At 43.0% G+C, this 18,750-nt stretch overlaps 1 protein-coding gene across 1 annotated transcript in view; it reads left to right on the top strand.

Annotated features, from left to right (window-relative positions):
* TRIM67 (tripartite motif containing 67) overlaps window positions 1–18,237 on the top strand; it is a 41,453-nt gene extending 23,216 nt beyond the window's left edge. The window contains 5 exon segments of the mRNA XM_033144243.1: window positions 3,013–3,158; window positions 4,349–4,487; window positions 8,204–8,507; window positions 15,570–15,733; window positions 17,794–18,237. Of these exon segments, the coding sequence (XP_033000134.1) occupies window positions 3,013–3,158; window positions 4,349–4,487; window positions 8,204–8,507; window positions 15,570–15,733; window positions 17,794–17,816 (776 nt within the window). The 3' untranslated portion in view covers window positions 17,817–18,237.
* The last annotated feature ends 513 nt before the right edge of the window (window positions 18,238–18,750 follow it).

Genomic DNA, 18,750 nt, shown 5'->3' with positions numbered 1-18,750 from the left:
GTAAACCAACTGACATTAATGGTTCTAATGTGGTCATGTTCATCAGGTGGCACAATGGCTCAGTGTGTCTGGCTGTTAACCAGAAAGTTGGTGGTTCGAACCCACCCAGGGTTGGCTGTGGGTAGGATTCCTGCATTGCAGGGGGTTGGACTAGATGATCCTTGGAATCCCTTCCAGCTCTATGATTCTTGGACTTCTATGTTCATTAATTTCAATGGGTCTAACCAAGTAAACTTTAGCTGAACACCACCCTAACTATGGACCCTCTTGAGGCAGCATGTCTGCTAAAGCTTGCAGGCTGAATTTTTACCCAAAGGTGCTGCCTAGACAGCGTTATGTGCCCCAGCAGCTGACTTATACCTTGTCACGTGGCCAGAGGAGCCAGCATAGTTCTGCCTGCCCTTATTAAGCTCATGTTCTGGGCTGCTCTTCAAACTGAACTGTATGCTGTTGTTGGCATCCGTCTTCCTCGCAGACGATGGAGGCAGCTCGTGGATGAAGTCAAACCACTGTGTAACAGCACTGAAGTGAGCTTCCCTTGGATGCAAGCCTGGGCAGTGTATATGGAGGTCCTGGGCTGCCAAGAAGAAGAAGAGAAGAAGAAGAAAGAGAAGAAGAAGAAAGAAGAAGAAGAGAAGAAAAGAAGAAGAAGAAGAGAAGAAGAAGAAGAAGAAGAAGAAGAAAGGAGAAGAAGAAGAAGAAGAAAAGAAGAAGAAGAAAGAAAGAAGAAGAAGAAAGAAGAAGAAGAAGAAGAAGAAGAAGAAGAAGAGAAGAAGAAGAAGAAGAAGAAATAATAATAATTTATTATTTATACCCTGCCCATCTGGCTGGGTTTCCCAGCCACTCTGGGCGGCTTCCCACAAAATATTAAAATACAATAATTCATCAAATATTAATAGCTTCCCTAAACAGGGCTGCCTTCAGATGTCTTCTAAAAGTCAGATAGTTGTTTATTCCTTTGACATTTGATGGGAGTGCGTTCCACAGGACGGGCGCCACTACCGAGAAGGCCCTCTGCCTGGTTCCCTGTAACTTCGCTTCTTGCAGTGAGGGAACCGCCAGAAGGCCCTCAGAGCTGGACCTCAGTGTCCGGGCTGAACGATGGGGGTGGAGATGCTCCTTTAGGTATTGTTGGTGCTGACCTTTAAAGCCCTAAACTTAAAGGTCAGCACCAACACTTTGAATTGTGCCCAGCCCAGAAACATACTGGGAACCAATGTAGACACCCACCCACCCTCGGCCTTGCTGGTGTGGTCCAAAGGTGTATACAGTACATATTACTGTTTACTCCAGCTCCAGGAGCTATTACTGTGGGTGTTTGAAGGAATGTACACTGGACATTAACGACATTCCATATCTATCCTTTTCAGACCATTTAAATTTCAGCACCCCCTTCAGCTTCTATAATTAGGACTCTTCATGTTTGTACCCATATTTGGCTTTCTAGTAATAGTTTTGTATTGGTGTCCAAACAGCCACCTGTCACACAGATTCCCTCTGCTGTACAGTCGTACCTCGGGTTATGTCCACTTCAGGTTGTGTTTTTTCAGGTTATGTACTCTGGTAACCCGGAAGTGTTTTTTGCCCCGCATGCAGTCCGTGCATGCACAGAAGCGTCCTGTGCTATCTGCGCATGCGCAAAGCGTGAAATCGCACTTTCGCGCATGTGCGATATCGCCGTTCGGGTTACGTACTTTTCGGGTTACGAACGGCACCCTGGAACCAATTAAGTACGTAACCCGAGGTACCACTGTATTACAAAATCCTCAAATGCATCACTTCTAACCTGTCTCCATCCTGGCTGAGTATTGATGGCACTCCACCTAGTGCCGACTTCTGTGCTGGCCACACCCTATTCCAAACATTGCTGTCCACTCATTGGCTCTACTGATATGTCACCAGATGCTTTCCTGCCCATCTGTTGCCTCATGCATTGTGCTCTGCTGGCTCTGCTTCAAAGGTTAAACTACAAAATTTCAGCCACAGAATTCTTGCAGGAATAGAAACCTTGTCTGGTGGAATCTAGACACATATCAAAACCGCTCTGAAAACGCTTAAAAATATATATATGTATTGAATTTTCCATAAGGCTCACCATCGCCATCTAGTGTCACATTGTATATTGCACACTTAAACACACTTAAAATGTTTTATCTGCAGCTGTATAGCTGAGTCCTCTGTAGATGGCAAGCTTAACTGGAATGTCACCTATTCACATTAAATCCCTAAACCTTTTTGTAGTGAGAATTTTGTCAATAGACATATGATGCACATTTGATGCAGCACCGTTTACCTCGGGGCATAAACATGAAAGAATGCTCCACTATATCACCATGTGGGAAGTTACGGGGCATATGTGCCCTGTGGGTTACACAAATCTGATTTATACCACTCAAAATGCCAGCCTAGTTAATATCAACCAAGGTGACATTTTCCCTTCAGCCAATCAGTAAAAGCAAGGGTTTCAGAGATAAAGTGCTGCAACAGTTATGAGTAAAAGTAAAATAAAAGTTAATGACACAAGAACATTAGTTGTCTTTAGTAGAAGAATGTATGGTTCAATTATACGGATGCAGGTTTCTGGGTGAATAGTGAGTGCTAAATGCACAGCAATGCCCAATTGCATTATTCTGTGTTCAGGCTATGGATAACCATTCTGCTTCCAAATTAAGAAAAGAAAAGGAAGCCAAGAGATGAGTTGAGAGGTGGGATTTTTAACAAACTGGATGTGCAGTGGAGTAATCAGATGGTGACTTTGGCAAAGATTCATTGTCCACCACTTTCCCAGATATGGATATTCCTTATGGTTAAAAACAAACAAACAAACACAAGGCTGTGTTAATTGGTCATAAAACTGCAGTCCTCAGGATTGTTGCTCCAGAAATGTTCCACTGAGAGTCAAGTGCCAAGAGAGCTGCAACTGCAATTCAAGTTGCGATGCGTGTGGATTTTGCTGCCTGTCACATGGGTAAGGGCAGAGTTGCACTAATCGGTGCTTAGTTCCTGTTTCAGTGCCGCCAGTCCCACTCCTGCAGCTGGAGAAGTGCTGCACTCGAAACAACAGTGTGACCCTCGCCTGGAGGATGCCACCTTTTAGCCATAACCCAGTGGAGGGTTACATCTTGGAACTCGATGACGGAGACGGTGGCCAATTCCGAGTGAGCCCTTTTGTTTCTCATTGATTTATGTTTGGCATCCTTAAACAATTGCTTGTATCGCCTACTGGTGTTTAGTATCAAATTGAAAATGTTTTCAATCCAGTCTTAACCTGTCCCGGAAGAGGACCCTTCCCTTCCCCATGACAGGAGAATATGGTCACATCCACATCATATATTAAAAGGACAATTATACCACTTTAACGGTCACAGCTTCCTCCAAACAATCCTGGGATCCCCTGACAGAGCACCCTTTAAAATTACAGAGCAGAGGGTGATGATATGGAATGTCTTGCCAGGGAGGCATGCCTGGTGCGATCATTATATGTTTTTAGGCACCAGTCAGATAGCCAATCCAGATAATGATGGAGTCCACCACGAAACCAAAAAAATTCCCTACCCTAATCTAAGGGGAGTGGGGGTTGGTATGGTCTAAGGGGATGGGGCTTAGGGAGGGAGGGAGGTTGGACTGGCAAGCAGTGCAAGCAGGGCCGTCTCGTCTTAGGGGCTGGGTGGCGCAGTGCACCAGGGCGCCAGGCCCCCCAGGGGCGCCCCTGCAAGCCCGCCGGCATACCGGGCGCCCCCTCCCCAACCAGCGCCTGCCCCCATGGGCAGGCGGGTGGGCAGGCGCACGCGCGCCTGCGGGCGAGTTGCAAGCCGGCTGCCCTCTGGAGCCCCAGCTGGAGCGCTGGGAAGGGTGCGCAAGCCCCGCGCCGCTCCAGCGCCACGCCCCTCATCCCCCTCTCGCCCACCTCCCTCCCGCGCTGGCCGCCCCTCGGGGGATGAGGGGCGTGGCGCTGGAGCGCGCGGGGCTTTGCGTGCCCTTCCCAGCACTCCAGCTGGGGCTCCGGAGGGCGGCCGGCTTGCAGCGCCACGCCCCTCATCCCCCGTTCGCCCACCCCCCCTCCCGAGGGGCGGCCAGCGCAGGAGGGAGGTGGGCGGAGAGGCGGCCTCCCGGGGGCGCCGAGGGATCGTCGCACCAGGGCGGCCGATCCCTTTAAGACGGCCCTGAGTGCAAGCAAAGGCAAGCACCCTAGTGTTGCAAATTCTCCTTGCATGGTCGCAACGTTGCTGAGATTAAATGTTTTGCAACAAGAAATTACATGCAGATTACTTTGAAGGGTCTTATTAGGAAAGATCCCAGGTTAAAAAGAATTTGGTGAACTCAGTTACTGCCTTTCTCCATTGTCTAGGAAGTGTATGTTGGTAAGGAGACCCTATGCACTATTGATGGCCTTCATTTCAACAGTACATACAATGCAAGAGTCAAAGCCTTTAATTCATCAGGAGTGGGCCCTTATAGCAAGACTGTTGTTTTACAGACTTCTGATGGTGAGTAACTTTAAAGATATGTAAAGTTACTTCTAAAGATTTCTTTGTCTGAAATCTATGGAACCTTTGAGATTCTGGTAGTTTTCGGAACAACTGTTTCCAACTCAGTTATAGAGTCCAGATGAACTGCTGGGCCTTGCTGTGTATGAATAGAAGCTGTTGGTGGGTTGTGTGGGTCAATGACATGCAATTAGGTGACAGGTTAGAGTGAAACCTAATGAAGATTGCGTTTGCTCAGCCTCCATAAGCATCACTGCATTTATGTGGGTGCTTTCACACTTTGTACTTTGCTCTAACATGGACTGAGAATGTCCCACAATTTATAGACCTATTAATGTTGGTTGGCAAGGAAAAATAGGTATAACAGGATAATTCCCTGGATACCCAGTACTCTTTGGTGAAAGAACCCCAGCAGGGATTTAAAATCACAAAATATGCAGCAAAGTAAAGCATGGAAATATAGGCTGTTAGACCTTTAAAATAAATATATCCTCATGAGTTCTAAAACTCCCCTCTTCCCAAGTTTCCCACTTCCCCCAGCATAGAAGAAGATCACATGTTTGATAAGTTTAAAATGGTTTACTTACAAACTCTCCAAAGGTCAAATTCATCTGCTTTTCCATACAGCATTCAGAAAACACAGGCAGTGAAACTTGGCCAAGTTACGGTAGGGACACAATAATGCAGTCAGAGCTTGGAGCAACCAGCTCACACCTCTTTACATGTTCTCTGGTAGAATGAAATACAATAATAGGCTTGATTACCTTCCTCCCAAGGAGAGGTAGAGTGACCGAGCAAGGCCTGGCAGGGCAGATTACCCTATAGCATTAACCCCTTCATGTGTTAATTAGATTTAAGCATATAGGGTATATTAGGTTGGTTATCCCACAGTTAATGCTTTGAATATGTCCAGGGCCAGACCAAAATATTGATTAAACTAAATCTCAGTAAATCTTTGAACTTTTTAACCATCATTAAACAACAGAAAAAGCATCAAATTCAAAAAGCATTGAATTAGAGCTGGAAAGGAAAAACCAGGAACAGTGTAGATTTCTTCTTTTCATCATTTTCTTCATTTTCAAGTTCCAGTTACAGGTGGGTAGCCGTGTTGGTCTGCCATAGTCGAAACAAAATAGGAAATTCTTTCCAGTAGCACCTTAGAGACCAACTGAGTTTGTTCTTGGTATGAGCTTGGTACGAAAGCTCATACCAAGAACAAACTCAGTTGGTCTCTAAGGTGCTACTGGAAAGAATTTCCTATTTTGTTTCATTTTCAAGATGCAGCTTGTTCAAGCAGCACCTACAAATGAATATTTTTGTTCAATTTCATAGTGTGTTGATGATTCTTCTTTTGAAATTGTAATGTGAAGTCATATGACACCACGCGATTGATAGGTGGCAGCCCCACCCACCTGTCAAAGGGCCCACTCAGGGTTAGTGAGAAAAGGAGTATTGTGTGGCACAGACATACCGGTAGTTTGTAGAAAGTAATGTGTGTGGGTTTAAAAACAACAACAAACCAATCCATGTTTCATTGTGGGAAATCAGTTAATTTCACTACCTTATTAACTAATGCTTTAAACTCTTAATATTTAACAACATTTGAAACAGGGTGAGGGGAAAAAGTGGTCCTGTGAAACTAGAAAGATGATGAAGTTTATGGAACTGAAAACTGTACATAGACCCTTGAACTATTGGCGCCTAAAAGCTAGAAGCTACTTCTGTAGAAAATGGAGATGTCCATTGCTTTTACAGCCCCCTTTCCCTATTATATATCAATGATGAATTCCAGAGCTTAATTACATTTTCTCTCTATGGAAATAATTTCCTAGCAATGTCTTATAAAATATGGATGTTAATTCAGGCTTCAGTTCTCTGTAATTACACTTGCTATCCATGTGGGCAACCGAAGAAATTAATATTGATTAATGATACTTAACTGTCATGAATCACAAAACACATGTTAATCTCATTCTCTCTTCATATTGATGTTGCCAAACTATGTCAGGAAAAACCATTTGTTCCCAAGGATCTCTTTTCTTTTTTAAAAAATGTCTTCAGAGGATCATAATTTGTAATCAACCTGGCCACTGATAAAGCAAAATATGCAAGCCTGAGTGAAGGGATAAGTTGCAGCTAAATTCCCAAGACGAACAATTTTGGATTGTGAGAAGATGAAGATTTGCCTATTTGTTATTTATGTAGCCCAACTGGGATGTTCAGTGTCATACAACAAATCTAGTTGCTAAGGCTAGAATTAGACATTCTAGCAGATGTGTGTGTGGCTGCTGCCAGAAACAGAAGCCTTAACTCTTAATTCTTTCTGGTAGTGATACAGAATGAAGCTACCACATTGTGGATTTCTGTGGCTTCACAAGAACCAGCCAATGAAATCAGAGTAAGAATAGGGAAACCTGCAGCACAATGATGTCATGCAATATTACACAATTGTGTCATGTAATGCCACACATTTTCATCACTAGATGTTCTCCTTGGGGGGTGGGAAGGTGTGACATAAATGCAATAAATTAATAAATATAAGGAACCATTTTGTTGTACATATTATCATGCATATTACCATACATTGGCAGTTGATGTGTAATAAAAATTCTCTTTATCACTTGACAAAGGTGATAAAAGAGACCAAGTTATGTTGAGGTAAAGAAGGATAGAGTTGCATAGATTGGTTGTCTGTATGGACTTCAGCATAACATCCTTAGCTCTCAGTTACTGAAATCAATGGAACTTAAATGTGATTTATTTATTTACTGCAGGGATAGGGATCCTCAGGCCTAGGAGCCAAGGTGCCCCCTGGACCTGTCTACCTGGCCTTTGGGACTCTCCCAAAGACACCCCCAGCCACAGCCCCTCTCCCCAGACCACCCCTCTCCCCTCCCCTGCTTTGCACCCCCTGCTTTTTGCCTGGCAGCAAAATGTCATTGGGTTTTGATCCTGCTTCTTGCTTGCCTGGATAGAGGATAAAGAGAGGTCTGTGTAAGAACTAGACGCCAGTGCAAAAGTAAACTTTGTCATACCATCCAACATGCCACAGAGAAAAATTGGAACACACGACTTTGGGGGCTGCAGTGTCCCAAAACACATGTCTTTTGGGGGCCCCCACTCTCACAGGAGCCAGTTGACTTGTGCGAGAACACGGCTCCCTAGAATGGGTGTCTTTTGGGGCTGCACTCTCGTGGGAGTCAAAACGGGACATCCCAGGATACAGCCAGAAGCTGGGATGGTTTCTGTAATACCAGGATGTCCCGCTTAAAGTGGAACAGTTGAGGTGTATGCTCTGTTGCTCTGCCCTCTTTTGCCATTGACTCAAACTACCAGTGGCATGTGGCCCTGGAAGGTTTCCCAGAAGGAAAAGAGTCAGAAGAAGAAGGAGGAAAAGGAGAAGAAGAATTTGGATTTGATATCCCGCTTTATCACTACCCTGAGTCTCTAAGCGAGACTTCAAAGAAGTGTGACTAGCCCAAGGTCACCCAGCAGCTGCAAGTGGAGGAGCAGGGACGCGAACTCGGTTCACCAGATTACGAGTCCACTGCTCTTAACCACACTGGCTTAGTACATTTGTATCCTACCTGTCTTCCGTCATGGAACTCAGGGTAGCCAGGTCACAATCTGTCTTTTTCACCTGCTAATCCGGTGCTACTTTTCCAAGTGCCTTTTGTGGCATCCTTCTAATCTGTCTACACTTTCTTTCTCAATAGTGGCCTGGTTTACATTTGATCCCTCTTCAGCCCATCGGGACATAGTCCTTTCAAACGACAACCAGACTGCTACTTGCAGTAGCTATGATGACCGTGTCATCCTGGGCACAGCAGCTTTCTCAAAGGGAATTCACTATTGGGAACTGCATGTAGACCGTTACGATAACCATCCAGATCCAGCCTTTGGAATTGCTAGAATCAACGTTGTCAAGGACATGATGCTAGGAAAGGATGACAAGGCATGGGCTATGTATGTTGACAACAACCGCAGCTGGTTCATGCACTGCAATTCTCACACCAATCGGTAAGCATCCAAGAACATTTTCTCATGTGCATGTGGAACTTTTCCCCCTCAGGAAGTCACTTCTCAGGAGAGAGGGCTTTTGGGAACCCTTCCAGCATTTCAAGAGCATGCTTAATCAATTCTAGACATTGCAAACTTTCCCCATAAATCAGAAGCTTATTGCTGTGTTGTTCTTTTGACATTTGTTGACATTATAACTTCATTATTTTTTATGGCATCTATGGACCAAGCTAGATGCAATATGAGCAGCCACTTAATTTAAACCAGGGCCTGCTTCAATCACATATAAATCAGTGAATGGAGAGGAGTCGTGACAATAAGGACACCCAAGTGGTGTGTACTAAATTTTCCCACCAAAATATTACCTCAAGACAGCCTCTACTCCAATCATTTTTTCTCTTCAACCAAGCTCTAATTTTGGAAGTGTGGATGGGGCAGAAATCTGATTTAGTTCAGAGGCATTGTGTAAATTGGCTACTACTTTATGTGCCAGTGGAAAAACTGTGCTCCATCTTAGTTCTGGAAACTTCCAGATATTTGAAGATCATTATAAAGCCTATATATTATTCTCTTTACAATAAATGTTGGTTTGCATGTTATACCTAAGAGGAAAAGCAGCTGTGAAAGTGACGCATTGCGTGTGTGGCAGAAACATGTCTGTTGGCCTCTTCCTCTCATGCACTTGACTCCCTTATGTCGGAGTTGACATTTGCATAAAAGTGCATAGGCTATGTACACACAATTTGTATCCTTGGCGAATCAAGGGTATGAACAGTAAATTCAGAGCCTACACATGTTGGCATGTATGCACATAACCACCCCCTGATTAGAGTGGTAGCCCAGTGCATGGGGGTGTGGGCAATGTCTGTGTTCCTGAACATGCGTACACCACACATCCATCCATGTGTGGAATGACTATCTGCACAGAGGTCAAGGTACAATTTTGCTTGTGCTGCTTTGGCTATAAAGAGGCAAAGAAAAGCTGGTAAAATCTGCAGCAAGATTCAGGCATTGTTTATTTATTAAAATTGTCAGGTGCTTTATCTTGCCCAGGGCAACCCAAAGTGACCAAAACCAAACCAATAGTTGATAAACCCCACATAGAGTAGATACAGTAAAACCAAGAAGAGAGAAATCCATTAAAAACATCCCACCCACAGGTAGATCAGAGATGGCATTGCTAGATCCTGCTACAGGAGAAGCTTTTCAGTGCAGTGTCTGAATTGGTCCTTCACTAACTTAAACGCTTCCAGTGGCATTCTTCTCAATAAGGTTTTTTTTTTTTAATCCTTCCTGCTGCATGCTGGGATTCTATCCATCTTCGCTATGCCCATTTTAAAATGTGGAGAAAATAATGTGACACCTAAGATTTGAATGGAGAAACTGTGAATCACTTAACATTGTCTTAGAACATAATGAAAAATTGAAGTAAAGGGAGGAAATAAGCGTAGCCCTGCTAAACAACAACAGCAGCCGCTCATATTTAACATTTATATGTGGCACTTTCAAGTATTCTTTGCCCGTCACATACATTATCTAGTAGCAGTCCTTACTACAACCTTGTAAGGTTAGTACTATTACCCACCCCCACCCCCCTGTATTGCAGATGGTAGTACTTAAGACTGCGGGAAATTGGTTTTTCTAAGGCCATCTAGTGAATTTATGGCAGAGATGAGAATCAAGCTAGATGAAAATCCTAGACTTGTAGTTCACTTTCCTGAGCACTATGCTACACCAGCAGCCTGATAGAGACTTGACTTTGATTTCACCAAACCCGAGCCCTTGTCCAACTTCTCTGCCCACAGTTCACACAAAAAAGAATAATCAATAAAGCATGCTTGAGGATCCTTACCATTCTGTCAAATCCTGTCTATTATCCATTTCCTCGTTGTTGAGCCAAGCAGCTTAGCTATGATTAACTCCAGCCTTTCCTCCCTCTACTAGCCCTGGAATGCTGATTCTATATTTCAGGAATGGAATTCCACTAGATCCAGAGCTTTAACATATGTTTAACGTGTGAGGTGGAAATGAAATGCCATCCTGGTCCCTTCTTTCATGAGCCCAAGACCTATGATGCACAGCTCAGAAGCAGACAACCTGCATATTACATATTACACCAGCATAGCAGGGTCACAAATACTGGAGAGATAGTAGGATGAGTGGGTTGCAGGGTTTCTAATCAGTTTGCAACCCGTTTATAGGATGGAAAAATAGGCTTGAGATCTGCTCAAAAGTTCCTAAAGGCAATGAGCATGCTTCCATTTCTTTTCTCTGTTCAGAATAATTTTAAGCCTGCCGACAGTAATGTTTCCCCAAAAACAATACACATCAAAGGCTCAGATATCTGCCCCTTTAAAACCCTGATTAGATTTAAAGAGGAAATAATGTTAATCTCTACTAAATTTAGAACACTGTGCAGCTTTCAGGCCATGTTGTGTTGCGACAAAATGGCAGCACTCACTCATTGCCCTAGAAACCTACTTTATTAATGTATTCTCAGGCATACTGGATTATAGGCACACAATCTATTTTATGAAATATCACCAAAGCTTAATAAAAAGCTGTTCTCTGGAGGACACAGAAGGGAAATACTTTTTTCAGATTATTATTCATTTTAAAATTATTATATTATATTATATATTATATTATATTACAAATATACAAATTGAGTGCTATTGCCTTTACTTAAGATAAATAACAGAATATCACAAAACAGTGACCAGACAGAAGTAACTAAATACATTAATCGAAACAAAATAGAAAATTCTTTCCAGTAGCACCTTAGAGACCAACTGAGTTTGTTCTTGATATGAGCTTTCGTGTGCATGCACACTTCTTCAGATACACTGAAACAGAAGTTTCAGTGTATCTGAAGTTTCAGTGTATCTGAAGAAGTGTGCATGCACACGAAAGCTCATACCAAGAACAAACTCAGTTGGTCTCTAAGGTGCTACTTCTATTTTGTTTCGACTATGGCAGACCAACACGGCTACCCACCTGTAACTAAATACATTAATGTCAAGACCATAATTTTTGCTTCTAGCAGCCATGGGATGCTCTTAGCATCCCCCCCCCAATTATTTGCTTACGATCTTTCAGTCCGACAGTTTCACCCAATCTAGACAGCTGAGTGGTTTGTCCTACCTTTGCCAGCCACTACTTTATGGTGGGAGTGTTTGATATTAATCAGTTTCTGTTACTTACAGTTTTTACTGGTATTAATAAATCTATTACCAAAGGATTCTGAGCTGTCAGTACAATGTCATACATAAATACAAATGGCAAAACTGTAGGATATGTTATTTTTTTATCTTGTTGATTTCCTTAACAAGGCTCTGTCCAATTTTGGGTGAATTCCGCCCCCCTTCCAGTAGACCTCCCTGTCCTATCCCATGTTGTTGAGGGCGGGTCCAGACTCTCACAAGTTGCTTTTCCACAGCATCAGGTGGCAAGAGGGGACAGGAAACTACCCCCTGTAAACTTTACTAAATTAACTTAAGATCAAAACCATTGTCACTTAATTGAAATAACTGAAACCACTGAAGATTCTCAAAATGAATTTGACATGTGTGCTCATTAAAATTAATGTTTCACCATTCATCACATCGATAAACTTTATCACCTGATATTTCAACCAAAGAATATTACTGCAATGATATTTCGCAAAAGAACGACGCACTGATTAATGCACAAATGTTAATTATAGTACTTTACAATACTTGCTTCACAGTCTCTCTCAATCCTGATGTAATTATTGCTTCACATTCCCTCTTATGCTAATAGAAAGTAGTCTTAACATCCTCCCTTGTGATCATAGTAATTTACCATAAACATTGCACAATCCCCTAAGACTTAGTGTTATGAATAAGGGCTTGGAGACAGAGAAGCATGGCTGGAGTCCTGCTTATGCAATGGTACTTTCCCCTCCCCCCACCTCTCCTAATTTCTTTATTCCTTCAAGGAAGACAATAGACTCTTCAAGGAAGAGTGGCTGGGGAAATCCAGCCAGATGGGCGGGGTACAAATAATAAATATTATTATTAAATATTATTAATAATAATAAATGTGAAACAATTAAGGTGCATCCTTGAAGGACTTCAATACTACACAATAGTTCAGTTTAAATTGATCTAGTGACATAATACTCACCCATGCCTTTCCAACCCATTGTTTACTTAGTTTCTTACTGTGGTCCTCTACTCTTTTTATAATGATGTTATGCATAACTGTTCCAACAGTAGTCAAACTTGTTTAAATATGTGCGTTGTTTTCTTCACTCTCCTGTATCTATTGAATTCCCCAGCATCTACAGCAGGCATGGCCAAACCTGGCCCTCCAGATGTTTTGGGACCACAATTCCCATCATCCCTGACCACTGATCTTGTTAGCTAGAGATGGTGATGGGAGTTGTAGTCCCGAAACATCTGGAGGGCCAAGTTTGGCCATGCCTGCCTGATCTACAGGCAGAGATTCCCTATCTGAAATCCTGGAGTGCTTCTGCCAGTCAGAGTAGACAATACTGAGATGGATGGACCAATAATTTGGATGATGATAATATTTATTTATACATACATACATACATACATACATACATACATACATACATACATATATACCCTGCCCATCTGGCTGGGTTTCCCCAGCCACTGAGGCAGCTCCCAACAGAATAATAAAAACACGATAAAACATCAAACATTTAAAATGTCCCTAAACAGGTCTGCCTTCAGATGTCTTTTTGAAAGTCAGATAGTTTTTTATTTCCTTGACATCTAATGGGAGGGCGTTCCACAGGATGGGTGCCACTACTGTGAAGGACCTCTGCCTGGTTCCCTGTAACTTCACTTCTGCAGGGAGGGAGCCACCAGAAGGCCCTCGGAGCTGGACCTCGGTGTCTGGGTTGAATGATGGGGGTGGAGACGCTCCTTCAGGTATACTGGGCCAAGGCCGTTTAGGGCTTTAAAGCTCAGCACCAACACTTTGAATTGAAATTTAAGATTATATTTTGATGTCCCTATATATTCTGCTAAAGAAGGAGGCTGATATAGCTTTTTTTCGAAGCTGGTTAATAACAGTTATTCCCTCTGCAGAATACATGTTTTTACGTTAAACTTCCATTGATGTTGAATTTAAGCAAATACTATGTCACTCATGACATGTTTCATATGAGTTAGAAATTGTTAGTCAGCTTCATAGAGAACCAGAAGAGTTTTGTTTTTCCTTTGTGCTGTAGATTTGCTTGAAACTGATGCTAAGATATGCCTTGCATGTCAGGATGTAATTCTGTTGCAAACTCCAGTGACATTAACAAAGCATAAGTGTGTGTGGTCAATGCACATATTCAGGGAATTTCTGGCTCAGTGGTTCTATACGCCATAGTGTTGGGCTAGCCTACCTTCCCTGAGGAAAAACACATTAATGTCAAATCAGTCTTGCATGTAGTAGTTGGCTGAATCCATAATCATAGTTTGATCCTGCCGTTTAAGCAGCTGTTCCTATCACCTTATCAAGAGTTATTAGTAACAAACACAGATCTACTAGGAGCTAGTCTCGTAGCCTTTGAGTTCCTATTTCATTAAGCAACATCTTTTCATGATGCCAGGTCAGTTGGAGACATACGCATGTAGTTCTTCCCTGTTTACTTTCAATCAAAAACTAATAATAATAACAGTAAGCACAACAGACAACAACACAAATACCTTCTATAGTTTAATATAACACAAAATGGAGTGATCTTATTTAGAAGGGAACAGGGCCTTGGTTCCTTTTTAAGAATTCTGGGGAAGGCAGATGTGCCACAGGTACAACTTCTTCTAGCAGGGATTGAGCAAAGAGCAGCTGTCGATTGTCCCAGCTTGAGGGCTGTTCTAGGGAATGGTGCCCTGCGGTTGCCCTAAATTGACCTTTCTGTTTCTGTAGTGCTGCTGCTTACATACATTTTCAGACAAATTTGAAATTTTACAAAGCATACATATGACTTAGTTGCGTAGAATTTCTTTTCACAATGACCCGCTCCCCACTTCAAATGGAGGGCGATGTTTGCATGGTCGCGCACAGCCCCCTGTATTCCTGGGCGACACCTGGTAGTTCAGACTGGCTTTGCCTTCCCCAGAAGGGATCCCTGGGTCTCCGCCTACCCAGTTAACCGTCCAATCCCGCCTGGGGGAGACGTTGCCAAGGGATTGGCCAGGTAAGGGGAGGGACTACCCAGCCCACACAATAAGAATGTGTAGCTTACCTGAGAAGTAGCATTGTACTTTTTACCTCGTTGATACAGATGATATTGATCGTGGAAACATTTATCAACTTTAATTAGAAATCCTGGCATTTGAAATTAAGCTTCTTGCTTTGCATTTAAATGAAGGTTTGAAATCGAAGCACCACCAGGGCCGTCTTTACCCGGGGGTCCAAGGGGTGCGGGGCAGCCGGGCGCCGAATTCTGGAGGGCACCAAACGTATACCTGCTGTATACTGGTCCCTCTCGATTGGCGGCAGTGAAAAGCAATGGAGCAAAAGTCCCCACCCCCCTCCTCCATCGCTCTGTTACTTTGTAGTGTCAAATATTCCCAACGAGTCAGGAAACAAAAGCAGTTTTTCCGCTGCATCGTTATTACAGGTGAGCGATCCCCCACAAAAGCTAAACAACTTTGAGTTCGCCCCCCCTAAAAAAAGTCAACACTTTGGCTTCCCCCTCCCCAAAAAAGCTCAATAAAGTTAATTTGGGGGTGGCTAAACTAAATTTGGGGGTGCTGGGCGGATCTTTACACCCTGGTGGCGCATATGCTAAAGACGGCCCTGCAAATCTCAAACCTAAACAGCATTACGTGGGGTCATATTCAACACTGCAAATCAAGATTTGTAAAATTTGATTGTAAAATTGTTGTTCAAGCAGTTTCAAATTTAGGAAATTTGGTAAGTGTGGGCCAATATTTCTTTCAGGTTCAACTCTACAAAATAGAAATGATTATTTAATTCCTTTCTGTGGTTTTGTAAGAGATTGCTGCATTAAGTACAATACATCAAGGTAATGTAGTTAACATAGGATTTTTTGTCTCTGATCCTTAGAACAGAAGGGGGTGTTTCTAAAGGCGCAACTGTAGGTGTTCTTCTGGACCTCAACAAGCACACCCTGACCTTTTACATAAACGGGCAACAGCAGGGACCTCCAGCATTTGAAAATGTGGAGGGCGTCTTCATGCCTGCATTAAGCCTCAACCGAAAACGTGCAGGTAAAATTATTTTCCCACAGATTTATTTATTTGCTTTTGTATCCCACCTTTCCTCAGAGGAGCTCCTAGTGGCATACATAGTTCTTCCCCTCCACATTTTATCCCTATGACAATTCTTTGAGGTGGGTTAGGCCAAGAGATGGTGACTGGCCAACGGTCACCCAGTGAGCTTCATGGCTGAGTGGAGATTTGAGTCCTGGTCTCCCAGGTTCTGTTCTCACTCCACACCATGTACATTTCATATACATTGCCAAAGGACAAAATCCATCTTTCTGTATAAACTGGAGCCATTTCAAACTCTTGTCATTTTTCTGTAGGGATTCAATTGCTTACTGACACATTCAATTGCAAATTGACAAACTAAGTTGTACAATTAAAGCAGATTTGATACTTTTCTTCAACAAACCTGCCCCTGTCATATAACTTCCCCACAAACTTTGTGCAAACAAATCAGATGAAAGCTATAAAACAAAACAAAACACCAGGTTGTCTGGGAGTAACCAGAATCAAAATCGAGAATGTGTGGTGCAATTTCCTTTATCCAAATAGCCCAGTCAAGTAGTACAGTATTATCTGTCGGTGACTGGCACAAACTGCATGAAAGTCAGAAGTTTTGGATTAGTTAAAGGAAATACAGTCGTACCTTGGTTCTTGAAAGCCTTGGTATGCGTACGTTTTGTTTCCCAAATGCTCAAAACACAGAAGTGCTCCATTTTTTAAATGTTCTTGGAAGCCAAATGTCTGACGCGGCTTCCGCGGCTTCCACTTGAGTGCAGGAAGCTCCTGCAGCTAATCGGAAGCCATGCCTTGGTTTTCGAACGGTTCCAGGAGTCGAACGGACTCCCAGAATGGATTAAGTTGACAACCAAGGTACCACTGTAGATAAAGGTCTACAGACACTCCTTATATATCCCGTATAAATTCCTGCCATTCCCCCTCAACTGAGGTGATTCTGGGTGTGGGCAGGGGAGGCAGTCATTTGCGCTGCATTCACACAAGCAGTGTATTCTGTTTCTCTGACACTTCCCTAACTGCTAATTTCCACACTATATTTGAGTTTTCACATCATATAAAACAAGGGGGTAGTTTAACCGGCCCACGAGCTGCCCCCGAACTGAGCCGCCCACTCGGCGAGTCCCCGCGCGCAATCCGGCCCATGGAGGGATTTCCACTGGAGTGAACCAGCCCAGACAAGGTAAACCTTGCCAACCCCTGATATAAAAGACTCTTCCAGAATCTACTGGGATATAGTGAGAGTTTAGCACTCAATTGCACGTTAATTGCTTCCAGAAAAAAATCTGCATGTAACCCATTAACTCAGGAGTAAAGTGAAATGTGGGGCTGTATACCCGCATACAGATCTTTCCTGCCATTTTCATGGGTGAATCATAGGGGAACAGAAACATGCATGTGCAGAAAGGGTGAGGGAGTGGCAATGTTGTCCAATGACGTTCAATGTTGTGTCAGGAAGGCATGAGAGGAGGTAACTCCTAGCGACCTCTCACAGAACCCTGGGTTTCCATGGAACCCCAGTTGAGAAAGGCTGCTTAGACTAACCTCTGACCCACACAGCATTTTCAGGTCTGAGGCTAGGGAGCTTCTCTAATCAATTCCTTTTTGCCTAGGTCTGGCTGAGGTTATGGAGTTTCTCCACACAATGCATGGAGACCCCATAGCTAACTAAGGCTGTGAATGTATTCCATAAAATGTTTCTACTTAGCAATTGTCTGGAACAGCGGTAGTCAGAGTGGTGCTCTTCACATATAACAGGCTAACAACTGCCATCTTCCCTGACCATTGGGCTGTGCTGTCTGGAGCTGATGGGATTTGGGAGTCCAATCATTATATTGGCTCCCCCTTGTCTACTTGTTGGTGGAGGGGAGTTCTATTTTGTCAAAAGGGCAACTTCAAGGGGTCAGAGCTGTCTTTTCAAACTGATGAAAAGCCCTTCCACGTTGACTGGTTCCTATGCTATCAAACTCATGTGCAGTTGAAGGTTTCCTGCTTCATCTTTAAGTTTCAGTTCGAAGTCTTTTTTCGTTGTTTTTTTCTCCTCGCAGGTGACTCTGCACACAGGACTTGAGGTACCTCAGACTGTCAGACCACCAAAGCTGCCGAGCAACTGAGCTCCTCTTACGTAAATCTGAGCTGGATTTTATAATCTTTTCTAAATAGATTTTGGCATAAATATATACAAAGCATTCGTCATTTAGATCAAAATCAGAATTGGTTATTAGAGTTAGTAACCTAACGCTGTTTTTTTTGTCTACATGCATTTCAAAATGTTACAACCTTCTGAGAGTGCTTGCATCACCAAATTTCCTGTGCATTAGCAGTGCGTGAAACCTGATTGGTCTGCCCATCTAAAATCAATCACATAAGTGGATTTTTTTTAAATATCAAAAAATGCCTCATTTTCCTTTTCATCCATTTTTCCTATAGCCACTCATGTGGCACGTGCCAGAGAAAGTGAAAAGTACTTTATCGCCATGGATTAGACTGGGATTAAATTCATTGCTGTATTGTTTTCCATTCTGGTCCCTGAATGTGATGTACTGATGTGGATGATAAGGTCCCCAGTCCCACTGGTGGGATTGGACTAAGTGACATGACCTCTGAGGCATCCTCCAGATTTGGGCATGAGGAAACAGGAATGAAATTGTTTGTGATCCCACTGAGGTCAGTAGCATAATTCTCAGTGATTCCACTGTGAGCAAGGACTTAATTTTTAAAGCAATATATGCTGCAGGCCTCAAACTGGTTGCTGCAGAGTAGTGCTACCAGACCTTTGCACTGGTGCAGCTGCTTGCAGCACTTGACCGAAGCTCATGCAGCACTAATGTAACTTCATGATTTGTGACTTTGTGCTAATATAATGGTTGAGAATATAATCCAGCCAGATGGGCGGGGTACAAATAATAAATATTATTATTATTATTATTAATCAAACGATTTGCAAACAGAGCAGATCTCTGGAAGAGATTCACTCATTAAAACACAGATAAGGACATATGGAG

Source organism: Lacerta agilis, chromosome 3, assembly GCF_009819535.1.
Source record: "Lacerta agilis isolate rLacAgi1 chromosome 3, rLacAgi1.pri, whole genome shotgun sequence".
Lineage (NCBI taxonomy): Eukaryota > Metazoa > Chordata > Lepidosauria > Squamata > Lacertidae > Lacerta > Lacerta agilis.
This window is presented reverse-complemented; position numbering and strand designations above follow the sequence as displayed.